The sequence below is a fragment of the Lissotriton helveticus genome, chromosome 9, assembly GCF_964261635.1.
Source record: "Lissotriton helveticus chromosome 9, aLisHel1.1, whole genome shotgun sequence".
In the NCBI taxonomy this organism is placed as follows: Eukaryota; Metazoa; Chordata; class Amphibia; order Caudata; family Salamandridae; genus Lissotriton; species Lissotriton helveticus.
In genome coordinates this window covers 536,292,320-536,308,917 of record NC_136070.1, presented here as the reverse complement: position 1 = coordinate 536,308,917, position 16,598 = coordinate 536,292,320, and the positions used below count along the sequence as shown (strand labels likewise).

The window sequence follows — 16,598 nt, the reverse complement described above, 5'->3', positions numbered from 1 at the left end:
TGGGAAGATTAAGCAAGCAATTGCCCAGAGTCACATGGTGTTGGGCTAATCTGCCGCCGGTGCCGGGGATCGAACCGTGATCCCCAGATTCCGGAGTCAGTCGCCCTAGCCGCGGCGCCACACCTCTTCCACTAGAGTGATCACACGCCACAGTTTCTTGAAACCAACAGATTAATGTTATCTGACAATCATTAATTGTAAATGGTGATTGGTTAGACTTTATTACATGAGAACTGGTTCTGTGTGCCTTAGACAACGTTCTGAAATGGACTTAGTTTAATGTTATAGCGAATGCTGGGTACCCAGCTTTCACGGTTGGTTTTTGTATTCCGAGGTGAGTGCAGAAAATCATCATCTTGGTTTTATTCCTTTTTGCACAACCAATGCCACTGTTGTCGAACTGAGCTTTTTGGATATTGCTTCAAGCGATGTATATATTACTCTACAGCAACAGTTATAATACTTTTATACGATCGGGATGATGTAATGAATTGCACAGGAGTTAGGTGCATAAGTTACTGCTATTTAAAAACTTTTTATTTTCTTTAATTTGGGTAAAATATTTTTGAATTGTCTAGCTAAGGAGACATGTTTGGGACACAAATGTTAAAACATTGAGAATGATCTTGTTTTTCCATTCTTTTTGTTTCTTGAAGGTAACTTTAAGGCTGGCGAATATGGTAAAATCTTGAAAAAGTATTGTGAATGTGAACAGCAGTGCCTTGAGTTACTGAATAAAGATGTACTGCAGCCATTTGTTCCAGGATACTACGGTGTGGTAGAGAAGGATGGGGAAAGCTACAATCAGATGGAAGATCTTCTTTCTGAGTTTGACTCTCCATCTATTATGGACTGCAAGATGGGTATCCGGTAAGCTTGAACTTGAGTCCAGTATCTGTTTGAATTGGTCCACTGTTTAACACTGAGAAAGTTTCTGTATTTGTGTTCTCTTAAAAAAGGGAATTACCTGTGATTGTGAGAAGTAGGTTACGGTTTATCAGAAACTGCAGAAAACGGAAGCCTAATATAAATGAGTAAATGAGACCTACTTGTTTCATCCTTTGGATCTTTGCTAGTGTCGTACAAAACACCAGCGTAATCACTCAGGTCTGGTCCAATGACCTGACAGAGTGGAAGTCATTTTTATGAGTTTAACTTTTGATTCATTTCACATTGAACACTTGATTCCAAACCTTTTTCTACGAGATCTTCAAACAGCCATTTGTGATCTTTCAGGAAGTCTGTGTCAGAGTCACTTTTCTTACTGTAATTTCTTGGCCAATTTAATTTCCATATTTACAGTACACAAATACACTTGATAACTTGTGACCATTGAGAAGCTACAGGGTACCAAAGGGATAACACCCTGGTCTTTTCTTTGCTGGCTGGCACATTCAGTTTTATTACTTTCATGACCGTCTTTGCCCACAGAACTTTACCACTCATGCTTTCTAAAGCAGTTTTTGTGGTTTGGGGGATGGGTAAGGGTGCTGGATGTTAAGGGTTTAGTATTTCTTTAAAAGGGAGTGTTTGGTGGGCCTCCCCCAAAATAAAATGTATAAAGCCCTGCATAGTATTACAAAAAGTTGTTAAGATCAAAGCGCTGTAATACGTGCGGGGAAAAGGCATGCAATACGTGCGGGGTAAAGGCATGCATGGTATCGACTCATATTTCTGACATTGTGATGGTACTGTCCTAACTGGTCATGCAAATCACTAACCCTGTCTTCCGACCATTCCTTTAGTAGTCTGCGTCTTTGGATCTGATTTTGGAAAGTGTTTACTAGAGAACTTGCTGGAAGTAAAGTGTTAAATTATCTCTCTTGTATTTCACAGAACATACTTGGAGGAAGAGCTTGTGAAAGCTCGAGAGAAGCCAAAGTTAAGAAAGGATATGTACGAGAAGATGATTGCTGTGGACCCAGATGCACCTAATGAGGAGGAGCATGCACAGAGGGCAGTTCTTAAACCACGCTACATGCAGTGGAGAGAAACCCTCAGCTCTACGGCTACCTTAGGGTTCAGGATAGAAGGCATAAAGGTGAGAAGCACAACAGTTTAAGCAGTCCAGCTAAAATGAATTTGGAAAGCTGCTAGGGGTGGCTCTTTGTCTCACTTCTCTGAGGTTCTGAAGTGATGAAAACAAAATGTCTGAACCTTTAGAACCTAAAATATGAGCGCAGAGCATCAGTCAGGTAACCTTGTTGGTTTGTGAATTAACACTGAAAGAAAAATTAGCGGCACATATTAGTAGATAATTTAATAATTTCAACGTTTTTTGCCCACCCCTACACATGAAATAAAGTCATAACTGCTATACAGAAAATGGTGATTTTCTTAAAGACTATATACAGATATGCACAAGCTTCCAGACCCGTCTCTTCATGAATATAAAAATAATTTTTCATATGTATATATTTGCTAATTGTAGGACTTGGACCATGGTCTCTGCCTAGTTCACTTTCTTTCTCTTGCTTATTATCTTACTCGCTGAGCCTTTCCTCATGCACGCCCCAGGATCTTCTTAATCGAAGATATGAGAAGGTCTGTTGAACCTTAGATGGATGTTTACACAAAAGTGGATGTCTTCAAAGGCTGTTTCTTAGGGGTATTTAAAGTAACTCCATCCAGCTATCAATGTTACTTTTTTTTGCTTCTTGGGCTACCTTTATATATCTCTATATATCTACTCTCTATGGAAAGAATTGCCTTAAATAAAGTAATGTGTTAAAATCTGAAATCTACTTGAATGTTCAAGAAAAATGGTGATGAGATAGAACTGTAAACACCTCTGACTAGAAAGTATTTAAAGCTGTTAATATCAGAACACACTTTTGGAACAAAGTAAGTTTAGTTTCTAAGATTAAGTGGTCCAGAAATGTTCTTCTTATGCCATCCTCTGATATGGGAATCCAAATAGAAAAGAGCTGTAGCAGTAATGTCACCAATGGGGCACTTTATTTGGAGATGCTTGTGTAAAAAAGGAAACCAACTACGCTTTTTGTGCTGCCTGCTAAATAGAGCCCTTTGACGTCGAATCTGTCCCTTCTTGCACAAAGCACGAAAAAGGGCTACAGATAATACACAATAAAAGTCTTTTGTTTGCATATTTATTGTGGATTAGTTGTGTTTTCTTACTGCAAAAATGACGTGGATGCGAATGTGCATTGACCATCAGTGCCCTGTAAAACTGAGAAGTGGAGAGGTTCCTTTGTTTCAGACATGTTGCTTGTGTTTTGGTGATCTCCTGTGTCTGACATGCATATCTTAACTCTACTCCTCATGCCCAGTCCCGATTTTTCCATCTAGTCCTCTTCACAAGTATACAGTACTGGACATGCTGTACCTCTCACCAAAGGTGCATACCTCATGCAAGGTGAAGTAGTCTACCAGCTACCCATAACTGGTTTCTCCATACGTCTCCTAAGCTGAAATCATAAATTGCTGCATTTATTCTCTGACTAAAGTACATCACTTGCCCTAGAGAAGAAGCATGACTTGTCCCCCAACAAAACAGTAGAAAGGAAACCGTAAACTCAAATTACCTTTGTCAGAGCCTTATACATCCTACTCATGGTTGATAGTACAACCACTCACTACTGACCAAATAATCGGCATTTCTCTCAGTCATTGGGAATGATTATTGCCTATAAATCAGTTCAGTGGGATCACACTGATTTTATTACTGTACATGGCAGATACTGTAGACTTTTTATTGGAGCTCTTCGGGAACCACTAAGCAGAAATGTATGCATTGTGTTGTGAATAGGACTCCTCCTACTTCATCCTTCCCACCTTACCGAAATCCTGGGGTGCGTATTTTCACCAGGAGGACTTTGGCCAAGCCTTGCGTCACTGCTCTTTGAACTTGTGTCCATCACCTAACAGCTCAAGATGTTTAAATCCTTACTGTTAGAAAAGCTGGTTTCTTCTCAAGCAGAGACAACATCATTGTAGGTGTAACATAAATGCAGCATAAATATTTAAGCTGTTCCTCAGAAAACCATGCTAAAAAGTGTCCGATATTGTAGACGGGTCACAGGAAGGTTCTGTGTTCACTGTACAAGGAAGGGCAGCTGCAAAGCAGATGTAGTAATATCCACTTGGGGTCATATTTCTATCAGTTGTTAGTGGCTTCTACCTTTATGGAGGAGCTGTTGTCAAATATTTAGATTTGAAGCTTAGCCTAGTGTACCACGGTGAAGACTGGGCCAAAAACACAGACTTGCATATTGCATATTGTTATGCAAATCTCTTAACTTCTGGTGCTAGTATAGTATTTGGTTACAAGGCCCTAGGAATTCAAAGTCTACACATTTCCTGACATAACTCTGTTACCCATCCGATATGGGCCAAGAATTCTATTGGACTTTCTTAGAAAAAAGTGTTTAATTCTTCCATAGACCAAGCCCATAAGCCGAGAAATTTGGGGTGTAGCGCTCCGATCTATTTCATTAAATACCACTTAAACTACTATTTTGATGAGGTGCCCCGCCTCCATTTGGCCATCATGTAACCTTGCTTTCTACCACAGCCACAGATAAGATGGGTTCATAAGCTAAAACCTTTTCGGAGAGAAGACGCAAATTCCCCCCTGCATGCCTGCTTCAAGTAATCTGCATCTGCTTTATTCATACTAGGACAATGCCTGGCAGCCACAATCTCTGCTTTTGATATAATTTGAATCTTTACCCAAGTTCTTAGCCATATATCAATGTTAAAACGTTACTTTACCTTTCTAGTTGTTTTCTCCCTCTTGACACAGTTATGGGTTCTGGGACGTTTTTGTTTAGTTATCACACCTTGGTGCCCTCTGAGCACAATCTGTTATTAATATTTGAATTAAGTCACAGATGACGAGCAAAAACAAGAGCTTGGGGAACAAGAGAATGTCTCAAAAAGATGCCAAGACTGGGAAACTAAGGTTAAGGTCTTCTTTAGCATTAGATCGTCACAGATGGGTGTTCACGTATGAATATATTGTGTTCAACGCATTGAAACCCATTAGGTAATTAAGGCAGTTTTTTATGATGCCAGCAGTCACAGCATTTGCGATGATCTTTTTTTGTATTTTAATTGTGCTCTGCACAGTTTGATGTAACATAGATGAGAGGACCACTTGTTTGACAGAATCCAACTCCTGCCCCTTCTCCCCTTCCTATTTGTTAGCACTAAAGGTTTGTGACTTGGCTTACTGCTAGTGAAAGACGGATCCCTGTAAATGTAGCTTAACTTACGGTTACAAAATGCAATACCTTGCTTGATCGAATAGTAGGTTATCTGACGAGAAGTTCAAACTATCCTAGGCTCAGCCTTATGGTTGGTTAACTAGTCTGAATAGGCCAGGAGACCTTTGTTGAGGTTTTTAGGTTTCGCCCTGGGCGTTGCAACTGCGTAGCAGTTGCTCCGCCCACGGCGAAATCTCATGATCCTACATATGGGCTTTGGTTCCGCCTCTGTCTCCCATTGGCTGGCTCCATAAATGGAGGCTAGCCATTGGGAGACAGAGGCTGTCAATCACGCTTTCTCGTGAAAACGCGATTCGGGGGCGTTTCTGGGTCTTTTTTTAAGCCCCGCCCCTTGTTGCCGTGTGTCCCGGGCCGCGCTGTGATTGGCTGCCGGCCCGGTACACCCCCGTGATGTCATTTCCCGGGCCGCGCTGTGATTGGCTGACGGCCGTTATTCGTTTCCCTCTTGTTTTTTTACTGTGGTAACGGTAGTAGTAGTTGGAGGCGAACGACCTGCCCTGTCAGTGCGGTAAGCAGACTCGCCGACTCCCAGTTAAGGAGCTCTCGGCAAGCGCCTTGCAAACCAGCTACAACACCGGACTTTCCGGCTCCTTATCCGTACTCGGAGGATGGGGGACCGCACCCGCCTTGGCTGAGGAGGCCTCAGCGTTCCCTGTCAGGAGGATCGCGCGCGAGCCCCTGGCCCGCGGTGAAACCGCCTTCGCAGCCCCAGGGCCCACCTACGCCGAGCCATGTCCTCGGCCCGCTTCGACTCGTCGGACCGCTCGAGCTGGTACTTCGGGCCGTTGTCCCGCAACGAGGCTCAGGCGCGGCTGCAGGTGCAGCGGCACGGCGTCTTCCTGGTGCGGGACTCGTCCACGTGCCCCGGAGACTATGTCCTGTCCGTGTCCGAGAACTCGCGCGTCTCCCACTACATCATCAACTCGCTGCTGCCTTCGAGGCGCTTCAAGATCGGCGACCAGGAGTTCGACAACCTGCCGGGGCTGCCCGAGTTCTACAAGATCCACTACCTGGACACCACCACGCTGACCTAGCCGGCCGCCAGGTAACACCCGGGCTGGAAGGGGGTGTGGGCAGGTAGCGTTTGGGTTCTGGAAAGGGCTGACATGTTGGCGGGGTCCGCACCAGGGCAGCCAGTCTTAATCGTGATGGCATTTAAATAGCACGTACTACCCCCTGACGAGGCGTTATCAGGTGACCCATTGTCACCAACGAAACCGTATTCAACCACTGAGCGTTGGTTCGTTTGGATCAGTAGAACGGGCCCAGGACTACTGCTCCCAGAATGCATTGTGTAAGACAGTCCAGGGCAGGAGCTGTGTTCTCGGTGGCTGTCATCTGGTAGCCTTAGATAAGTTAGGTTTAAGTGGTCTGCGGGGGTGCCCGCAGACCACTTTTAACTGTTTAGCGCTTTTAGGTAAGGGAGAGCATGATGAGGGAGAGGTCTCGAGTACAGAACGAGATGGAGCATGACACTAATAGTTGGAAGCGGCTTTTCTCTTAGCCTTTTGAGTCTGTAAAGATTCAGCCAGATGACAACAGGGAAATGGGAAGGGAAACGCTGTTTGGTAAAAACAGAACATCCAGGCTGGTGTGTGCTAGGAGAGTGAGTCTGTTACCATGGCCCAATCAGATAGCCTGGCCATCGCAAGGAGGATCTCATGCCCTCCATTGCTTAGATTAGAGGATTCGCAAAAGAACTTGGATTTACAAGTTCGGGGCTGCCTTGGGAATCTATCACTTTTCAAGAGGCACGCATTAGTTACTAAGTTGCTGTATATGCAGCCCTTGGAAGATATTGCCATAGACTGAACCATTGCAACAGTCTCAGAAGGCAAGCAGCACTATCCCATACGTAGTTACTTCGAGTCAGGTGATAAGCCATGTTTTACTGATCCGTAGTAGACCTGAAGGGTGTGTAGGCAGTCTCCCGAGCGCAGGGTTGTGTCCTTCGACGAATCTGGCGTCAGGCCACGGCCGGTGTCTTTCTGTCAAGAGCTCAGAGCCAGCCAGTTTTTTTTTCATTCAAATTTAAACAGCACTCAAAGGAACAAGCCAACCCTACAGAGCTGTTCTTGCATAAACTAGTCACTGGAAGAGATGGATGAATGCGAGCCACCAGTGTAGTGGGCAGGGGGCGTCTATCTAACCTGGGTGCTAGCTCCACATGGACGGTTCTAGGATTCAAGGTGCTTTAAGTTCTAACACATCTAAAATGGACGGTGTCTACTAACTTGCACTCCTTTCGAACCATTCACTGATGCAAAGTTTAAGATAATAACCTTTTTTAACTGTTATTGATTTTAACCTTGCTTTCACCTTGTTGATATCGCTTCGTGTGGGCTTCACTGGTCCAAGAGCAATTGCAATAAATTACCCAATTTACTTATACGCTACCCGTCAATATCTGTTTAATTGTTTCATCCTATTTTTTAAAATAAATTATCGTCGTAATAACTCGCTTGATAAACGTCTGTTTATACTTGATGAAACTAAATGTCTTCCTCTCCGTGTTCATGGCGCACAATAGAGCGAGAGTGGCCTCCTCTGCAGAACTACACACTGTCTCCTCCTCTGCAGCACTGCACACTGCCTCCTCCTCTGCAGCACTGCACATTGTGGCCTCCTCTGCAGCACTGCACAATCTTCTCCTCTGCAGCACTGCACACTGTGGCCTCCTCTGCAGCACTGCATATTCACCCTCACTGCAGAAATGTGTGTGTGTGTGGCTGGCTCTGGGTGTGTGTGTGGCTGGCTCTGGGTGTGTGTGTGGCTGGCTCTGGGTGTGTGTGTGTGGCTGGCTCTGGGTGTGTTTGTGTGGCTCTGGGTGTGTGTGTGTGTGTGTACTAGTAATTGCTGTCTGCTGAGCTCGTCCGTAGGGTACAATAGGTCTCACATTTGCGAGAGATTAGGCTAATGGCAATGTAAATGACAATGCCATTTATTTATCGGTTTTCAAAACCAACACATAAATACAAATTTTGTCATTTACAATGCCAATAGCTCAAACGTTTCCAAAGGCGAAACCATTGCATTGTAAATGCTTGTTCTTTTTGTTTAGTACATGTCATTAACTTGCTCTCTCTTGGCAAGAATATTTGCCAGGTGTTTGAAAGGTCAGTCAGTTCCTGCAATATGATTATCAATTGTAGCCCAAGAGTAAAAAATGTTCTCGTTTGGTGTGAATTTCGTTGGCAGCTTCTACATCCTATTGCAGAAGAAGTGGTCATGAAGAGTTTGTGAAATAGACCACTGAAATGAACATTCAAAATGGTTTTTTTTCTCAAACTTTGTTTTTAGCTGTTTCCATTATGCATGGTATCACAGAGCAAGCTAAGATCTCTACTGCATAGTGTGCCACCTTTTAAGTTTGGATGTTTGCATCACAATACATTTTCAGTTTTTGCTTCTCGCCTCTGAACAATTTGGAATTTTATTCAATTCAGCTGACATAATAGAAAATGTTTTTAAAAAGAGTATGTTTTATTCTTATGAAAAGAAATACCAGCACTTCGCTATTGGTGAATGGTTCGTAGAATATTAAAAGGCTCAAGCGGTCCCCTTGCAAACAGAAATTAGCATGTTTACAAGATAAAGATTAATTCTAAAGTTACTTTGCTTTTTATGTTGCTTTTCATAATGCTTTTCTTTTTGGCTTGGATACAATTTCTCCATTCAAGAAGTCTTTCTGTCAGTCCGAATCTTCTTATTCTGAAAACATCGCTGAAGAAAAGTATGACCTATGTTTCTGAAAAAGCTTAAGTGTAAGACACATCTGTTTGAGGGTAGCCCTAAAAATGAATATATGTTTAATACTTAGGAAGATTATTGCAGTTGAATGAATGGATCTTATTATAGTTGGACGTTTTAATGATTTGTACACAATATGCCAAATGCTGTAACCGAAAGCGATCTAGCTACTGACGGTGTTCAGCTTTACTAACTTGGACTTCTTTCTTCAGAAATCTGACGGGACCTGTAACACCAATTTTAAGAAAACCAAGCAGAAACAGCAAGTCATGAATGCACTAGAGGACTTTGTTGATGGAAACAAAAATATTTTTGTAAGTTGTTATTCAAGTACTTTTGGATTATCTATGATTAAGGAATGTGGTGGGTTTAGCCTGTCACAAATTGTCGATCTTGGCTCATGGTTTGTTTTGGAGTTATGAATAGGGCTTTCAGTTTCCTTAACCGTGAATATTTGAGTTCAAATATTGTGCTCTGGCAAGGCGTTCAGTTATATTTCTTAAGTGCGAACAAGAAATCCATACATGCAAGTCAAACTCGCCTCTTTCTAATCTGAAACATTTTGTACTTGTACAGTCCCACTAAATCAAAAATACTAAATTAAAATTTAAATGCCTACGATTTGGAGAAAACTCACTGTCCCTTTTAACCTAGCAAATATTCTGTGTGTTCTTTACTACAAATATGTAATACTTAAATGTATACTGTACTCAAATTGCCTCTAAGCTCACAGGAACTCTTTGCACATCTTGTCTGCTTTGTTCCTTCTCCATAGTGTTGCCATTCCCGACTGTCTAACACATCATTCGCAAATTTTCTTCTCCTTGAGAAAGTATGCCTGTGTAACTAAACAGCAATGAAACTTAGTGATCTGTGATGTGGCATTAGTTATTCTTTTGTTAAATTAGACTATAGCAATATGTTAAAAGAATCCTTTAAACATCTGAAAGTTGAGTAAGATTTAGTGGTCACAGCGATAGCATTCTGTATCACAGAACGTGATTCAAATATCGTTAAAAAGTAAGTTGAGTGATGGTTTCATTTCCGACTGTTCTGGAGTATGTAATCATGGAGCAGAAGTTGAAGGCCTTCCATTATCGTCTGAACTACTTGGAAAGAGCCACTGTAACCAGGCACATCAAACCTTTTACACATGCTGGATTTTACCAGGATTTCTCCTATCCTTGAGACAATAAATTAATTAGGAATGTAGATCGCTTGTGATAAGGCTGGACTCAGGCTCATCGTTTTCTGAATTAAACTTTTGTGAATAACACAAAATGTCATTAGTTATAGGACTTTTAGTAGGTCTTCTTTTTGATCATTGTAATAAATGACCTTTCTAAAAGTATACAGTATAGTGAATTTGAGATTTAATGATTTTTAATGTTCCACATAGCCAAAATGCACTGGCCTTGTCAAGCTAAGTGAAATAAATGCTATATTTTGTATGTTGCTTGTTGTCACTGGGTGTTCTACTTAAACTACTGAGTAGGAAATGCGGAGAGGTGGAAAAAGACGACTCCGGCCAGAGCGAGGATAAGATAGCAGAAATAAAGAAGGGATCTTGTGGAGGAAGTCGGCTTCCCTTAAAAGTTGCTGACTTGACAGGAGTACATAGATAGTGTTGATCTTTTGATTCGGACTTGCAAGATCACACAGAACTGGACAGGTGAGGTGTGTTTCAAGAGGGGATAAGTAGAGGAGAGAAGTTCATTTCCAGAGAGGGAGGTCGAAGCCCTGGTTAATACTTTTAATTGTACTGGAGGAGGCCAAAGAAAGACCCTGGGAGATGAACATCTGCCTGGCATCCCTGCCCACCCAAAATGTCTACATTTTGGCTCATGCGCCCGCTTTCTAATAGATACATTTATCTGTGTCTGGAAAAGTGTAAAGAGAGAAATAATGAGCTAGAGTAAGAGGTCATTTTCCGGGGTGTCAGGGTTCCTGAGCATATTCAGGTTTAATCAAGTGCATTTATCTGGATGCTGAAGACTTCGTTTTGGTAATATGACAGTTGTATGTGACCTGGACTAGGCTTTTAACGCCCAAGGCATGAGCAAGGGCTGCTTAGCTCTAATGAAGCCTCAGTGATTGTCACTTCGTTTTATCTAATACTGGCTACAAGTACTGGTCTGGGTTGGAGTTACAGGATGTAGGACTTCTAGGAGTGAATGAACAATTGAATAAGTCAATGAATGGGTGTCATGCGTCTTTGAAAAGAACAGTCAGTCTTGCCCATTGAGCATTGGAATTATATGCATAAGCCACACCTACAGAACATCTCCTCAGAACCCTTCAGTTCCCATATTAGGTTAATCGCGAAGTAAGTGGGCGTTGCTAGGGTCATAGAAGCTTTCTATTTTTACACAGAGAATGTTTTTTTGAACAATGACCTTTGCTAGAGCCTGTGTTAACTCTGATAGCTATTGGTTAGTCAGTTAGTGAATTTTGCGCCAAGTGTCTGCAGGAGCAGGCAGTTAGTAGAGAATCTGTATGGTAGCAGTGCTTTGAGTGGCACCCAGAGGAGCATTTCGAGGCTAAACTGTTCTACAATGTTTGTTAAATCTTGGCCAGGTATGTTTAACTGTGAATGCCTTAAAGATTCAGAGGTCAGTAGTGGGAAATTAAAAAAATAATTGTAAATGGGACATGCAAAGATGTTAAACTGTCCCTCTGCAATGGATTTTTAAGTCTCAAGGTTTAGCATACCTTTTGTAAGTGGTTAATTGTCCTTAGAAATTACAAGAATCCTTGAAAGGGAGACCGCTTAAGAAGTGAGGTCAGTTTGAAACGTGTTGGTGCACCAGATAGCATAGATTTAGGTCTGTGAGGAATCAGGCCTGCTTCATCGTCACCGTGGGATACAAGGTAAGAAGGAGGCATGTATCTGTGATAGAGTTAGGGCTGGGGAATCTTTATTTGTTAGGTAAAGAGCAGGATAGAAATCTTCAAGACAACAAACAAGACAGTAACACGTGTCTTTGGTAATCAAGAGACCTGTGGCAGAGGGCGAGACCCAAAAACGAGAAAGAGAACACACTGGCCAGTGACAGCCCAAGAGAAACCGAAACTGAACAGCAGGGGAGGACTGCAGTAGGGAGAAGACCTATAAATAAGAGAAATCCAAAAGTAATGATGTAGTCCAGAGTAGGAAAATGTCCTTGATTATGTAAATACAAAGTTCAGCGTTGTCTAAAATAGAACAATGTCCCCACTTGGCACTCCGTCGGGTGACCACATTCTGACAAATTAATCCAGGTAATTTAAATTCAAACGTCAAGTGGTTAAATCCTTAATTAAGTTCCTTTTATCTAGAACGTCGTGGTGCATCATACGTATAGATCATGTTCTTTTAAAGGCATGGAATACATTTGTCGTCTTTTTTTTTAATCCAATGCATTTAGGGACGGTGCCCTTCCTCAAGGGAATCCTACCGAAAAGCAGTCAAATATACCAGTATTCAATAAGGCAAAAGGTGTGGAAACCGCAACATATAGCTAGTTCAAGCATCAGCATCTCCGGCACCCGAGTGTTTCCAAGTGTAAAGAACATGATACATACATGTGATGCAACACAGTGTTCTAAATAAAAGGAACTTAAAGATTTAACCACTTGCTATCTGACGTTTTGAATTTCAATAACTTGGATTAATTTGTCAGAGGAGGGTCACCCTACGGAGTGCCTAATGGCGACGTTGTTCTATTTTAGACAACGCTGAACTTTGTATTTAAAGGATTTAGGCCCAGGATCAGATGGCGATACCCACTTGCACCCTACCAAGGATCGAACTGGTATAACAGAACAAATCACAGATTAACTACAGAGTACCACAAAAAAATGATTGAATTTCTGATTATGTGAGAGCAGGATGGAGGCTCTAGAGTTCCGTAATTATGAGAGGGTAGCCACTGACGAGTACAGTGCCAGGGTGATTTACTGAGGAATTGATTGGTTACAATACGAGAGCCGGTCATATTGAGGGCCTAGATCTTTTACAAAGTGGCACTGTTTAAGTTTTAGAAGCTCATGGTTGAGGTTTTACAAGCTGAGAATAAGATTAAGTAAGGCTTGTCTGTCATGATCCCAGACTCCTACTTTGACAAAAACGATGACATTCTTTGTACGCTCCTACGTGATAGGGGCACTCCACAACATTCTATGCAGACTGTGCTTGTCGGCTTGCAATTGAGGGATAGCACTCCCAGGCATGAGGGAGTCTTATTGGGCCTCACAACTCTTAAGACCATTATTAAATGGGATTTTGCTCAAAGATATGCCCAAGCATTTTGGTTTTAGGGACTCCATATGGAGGCTCAGACCCACACCAACTAATTATAAGAAAAGGCAACCCGAAACAGACTGCTACAACCCACCCAAACGACCCTATACAATTGGAACAGTACTACCATATACCGGGGTTGTCAATGGAAAAATAACGAAGGACACACCTCTGTGAAAGGGGTCATTGCTTAAAGAAGTAGGTAAGTTGATGTGCTTTAGAGAATGGCTCATAATAGGCATCTCCTAGCTAGGCAATGTCATGGGAGACACTAGAATTAAATCAAATTGACCTAGTCCACAACCATGTTAAATCGATTTTGTTACGTTAAATCAATTTGTAGAGCACAGCTTATCACCCGTGAGGGTATGCAGGAGCAGGAGCGATGGTTGGGCGGAGCTCCTGGTTGAACAACCAGGTGTTCCATTTTTTGCGAAAGTTGAGCAGAGATGGTGAGGTTCTGATGTGTTGTGGGTGGTCATTCCAGGCCTTGGCGGCATTGTTGTTTAAGGAGTGTCCTCCTGACTTGTTTCTGCAGATGCAGGGAACTTGTGCAAGGGCAAGCGTAGATTTGTAGTTGGATGGTAGAGTTGAGAATGGTCGTTGAGGTACGCAGGTCCGACGTCTTGGAGGGCTTTGTAGGCATAGACGATCAGCTTGAATTGGCATAGTTTCTGTATGAGTAACCAGTGTAGTTCTATGAGGTGGGGAGTAATGTGAGCGCTTCAGAGATGTCTAGGCTGAGTCTGGCAGCAGTGTTTTGGGTGGCCTAGAGTCAGAGAGCTGTTTGGAGAGTGCGTTGTTCTGAACATTTTCTGGTTATGAGAGCCTGGATTACAGTGTGTTTAGTGTTACATGGGGAACCATTTGAAGATATTGCGAAGCATTCGGAGTATGAGGGAGCATGAAGGGGTCACGGCCTTCGCCTTCTTAGATATCATGAGTTTGTCGTCTAGGATGATCCCAAGTTTTCTGGTGTGGTCTGTGGGGTGGGCGTGGGTTCCAATTCCGGTGGCCAACAGGAGTCGTCCCACGGAGCACCCTTGTTTCTGGAGATTAGTATTGCGGTTTTGGCTGTGTCATGGTTGAGACAGTTCTCAGTCATCAAGTTGGTCACACTAATCATGCAAGTTGTGAAGTTGGTCCTGGTAGTATTGTTCTCGTCGGTGAGGGTGATAGTGTTGATGTCGTGGACTCTTATAATGCAGGTGAGAGGTGTAATGTACATGTTTTGAAGAGGGTCTGGCTGAGGAAGGATACTTGGGGGAACTCCACAGATAAACTTCATGGGTTGGGAGGTGTACGGGGGTAGTCTGACTCTGGTTCTGCCAAGGAGGAAGGAGGCGATCCATCTCTGGGCCAATTATTGAATTCCTGAGTCGTGAAGTCTTGAGATGAGGGTGCGATGTGATAGTGTCGAAAGCCGCTGAGAGGTGTAGGAAGATGAGTGACAGTCTCCGATCTTGTTTGGATTGGCTGCGGAAGACTGATGTCCGATGATGTCCAGGAGGTCTTGCTGTTCTAGTTGGGTGGAGGGTTGACTGTTGATCTTTCTCTGTGACTTTGGACGGGAATGGTAGGAGCGAGATGGGTCTGTAATTGCAGAGTTCGTCCAGGTCTGCCAAAGGTTTCTTCGAGAGAGCTTTGACCTCAGTGTGTTTCCGGTTATCTAGAAAGTTTCGCTATTGATGAAGGTGGTGATAATGATGGTGAGGTTGACGCTGATCAGTAATCCTCCCAAGTTAAAAATTTGGTGAGGGCAGGGGTCAGTGTTGACCCCTAAGTCGATGGTCTTCATAATTCTGGCATTTTCTTCTTTGATGAGGGGGGGCTTCAGTCCATTAGTTGATGGACGTTCTTGGTGGTGGTGGGCAGTTGTCTGATTAGGTCCTCTTCGTCGGGTTGGGGTTTGAAATTACTGTCGATTTTGAGTATTTTATTGTGGAAAACGTCAGAGGTCCGGTGATGGTGGCTGCTTTGTGGTCGGAGAATTCTCTAACGATGTTGAAGAGTTCTTTGCTGGAATTGGAGCAGAATCCCAGTCTAAGTGAGAGGGACGCTTTCCGGACTTATTTGATCTGGGTGTGATAATGTCTAAGCGCAGATTTGTAGGCGTCTAGTGTGGTGCTGTCATGGCTGGTTCTCCATCTCCTCTCCACCAGCTTACAGTACCATTTGATTTTCTCAGGTCTTCCGTGTACTAGCAGACTTGAGTATTTGTTCTTGCTTGCCTGCCTTTCTTCAGGGGAGCCAGTGTATTGGCGCAGCCTGAGCTCCAATTGTTGAACATGGTTATGCAGTTCTGTAGGTTGCAAGTGAGGACAGGCTAGTTGGATCTTAGGGTGTGAATTTGGTCCACCTCTGCTATCATCTTCCAGCTGTGCTTGAAGTTGTTGGCTGGCTTCGGCTTTCTAGAGTGGGGTACTTTGAAGTGGAAGTGTACAGTGGAGTGGTCCGCTCAAGTGAGCGGTGTGTGGTGGCTAAAGGTGACTTTGCTGCTCGCTGTGACGACTGGGTTGAGGGTGTGTCCTGTGATTCTGTGTCGGGACTTGGATGAGCTGTGTAAGTCCGATGTTGCCCAGGGTTTTGTGAATCGCGAAAGAGTTTGGAGGCAATTGGGTTGTTGAGAAGAAAGTCACCAAACAAAAAGAAGTTGTTGGATCGAATGGCAGTGGGGACGATTAAGTCGGTGAGGAGGTTGCTAAAGGTAGTGCATGATCCAAGCGGTTGGTATGCGAGGGTGCCACTAATGAACGTGGCTTGGTTGACTTGTCGTCGGAAATGGATGTGTTCCATGAACACAGTGGATTTGTCAGTGGAAGTGGTGCAGGTGATGGTCTCTGTGGATGACTGCAAGGCCTCCTCAGGGTTTGTGGTGCCTGTCTTGGCAAGCAGTCTTGTAGCCTGGAGGGACAGCTGGGGTGGATGAAGGGTTGAGCCAGGTTTCTGTGAGAAAAAGTATGTCCAGGGAGTGTGTGTCGAAGTCCCAAACCTCAGTGGCATGCTTTGTAGAGATCTGGTGTTGAGCATGCATGTGATGCAGGGTGATGCGTGCATGGCGAGTAGGAGTGTTGTTGTAAGAGAAGTGGCAGTGAGTTCATGAGAACAGTTTTACAGTGGAGTGACGTGTGGCACGGAGGCAGTTATCGTGGCGGTGTTTAGTGCTTGCAGGTTGGAGGATGTGTAACGGTGGCGGTCAGCATGACGAGGGTCCGTTGCACTGGACAGGATCAGACTGGCTTGCCTTTGGCGCACCTAAGCCTTCTTTAAATACTTGCGTTCGACTCATGCCTACTGGCAGAAGATGTAGATTAGCT

The 16,598-nt window shown here is 43.4% G+C and overlaps 1 protein-coding gene across 1 annotated transcript in view; it reads left to right on the top strand.

Annotated features, from left to right (window-relative positions):
- LOC144781513 (inositol-trisphosphate 3-kinase B-like) overlaps positions 1 to 16,598 on the top strand; it is a 944,304-nt gene that overhangs the window by 905,062 nt on the left and 22,644 nt on the right. Inside the window, exons 6-8 of the mRNA XM_078660403.1 lie at positions 657 to 870; positions 1,837 to 2,041; positions 9,212 to 9,313. Of these exons, the coding sequence (XP_078516529.1) occupies positions 657 to 870; positions 1,837 to 2,041; positions 9,212 to 9,313 (521 nt within the window). The remainder of the gene's footprint in view (positions 1 to 656; positions 871 to 1,836; positions 2,042 to 9,211; positions 9,314 to 16,598) is intronic.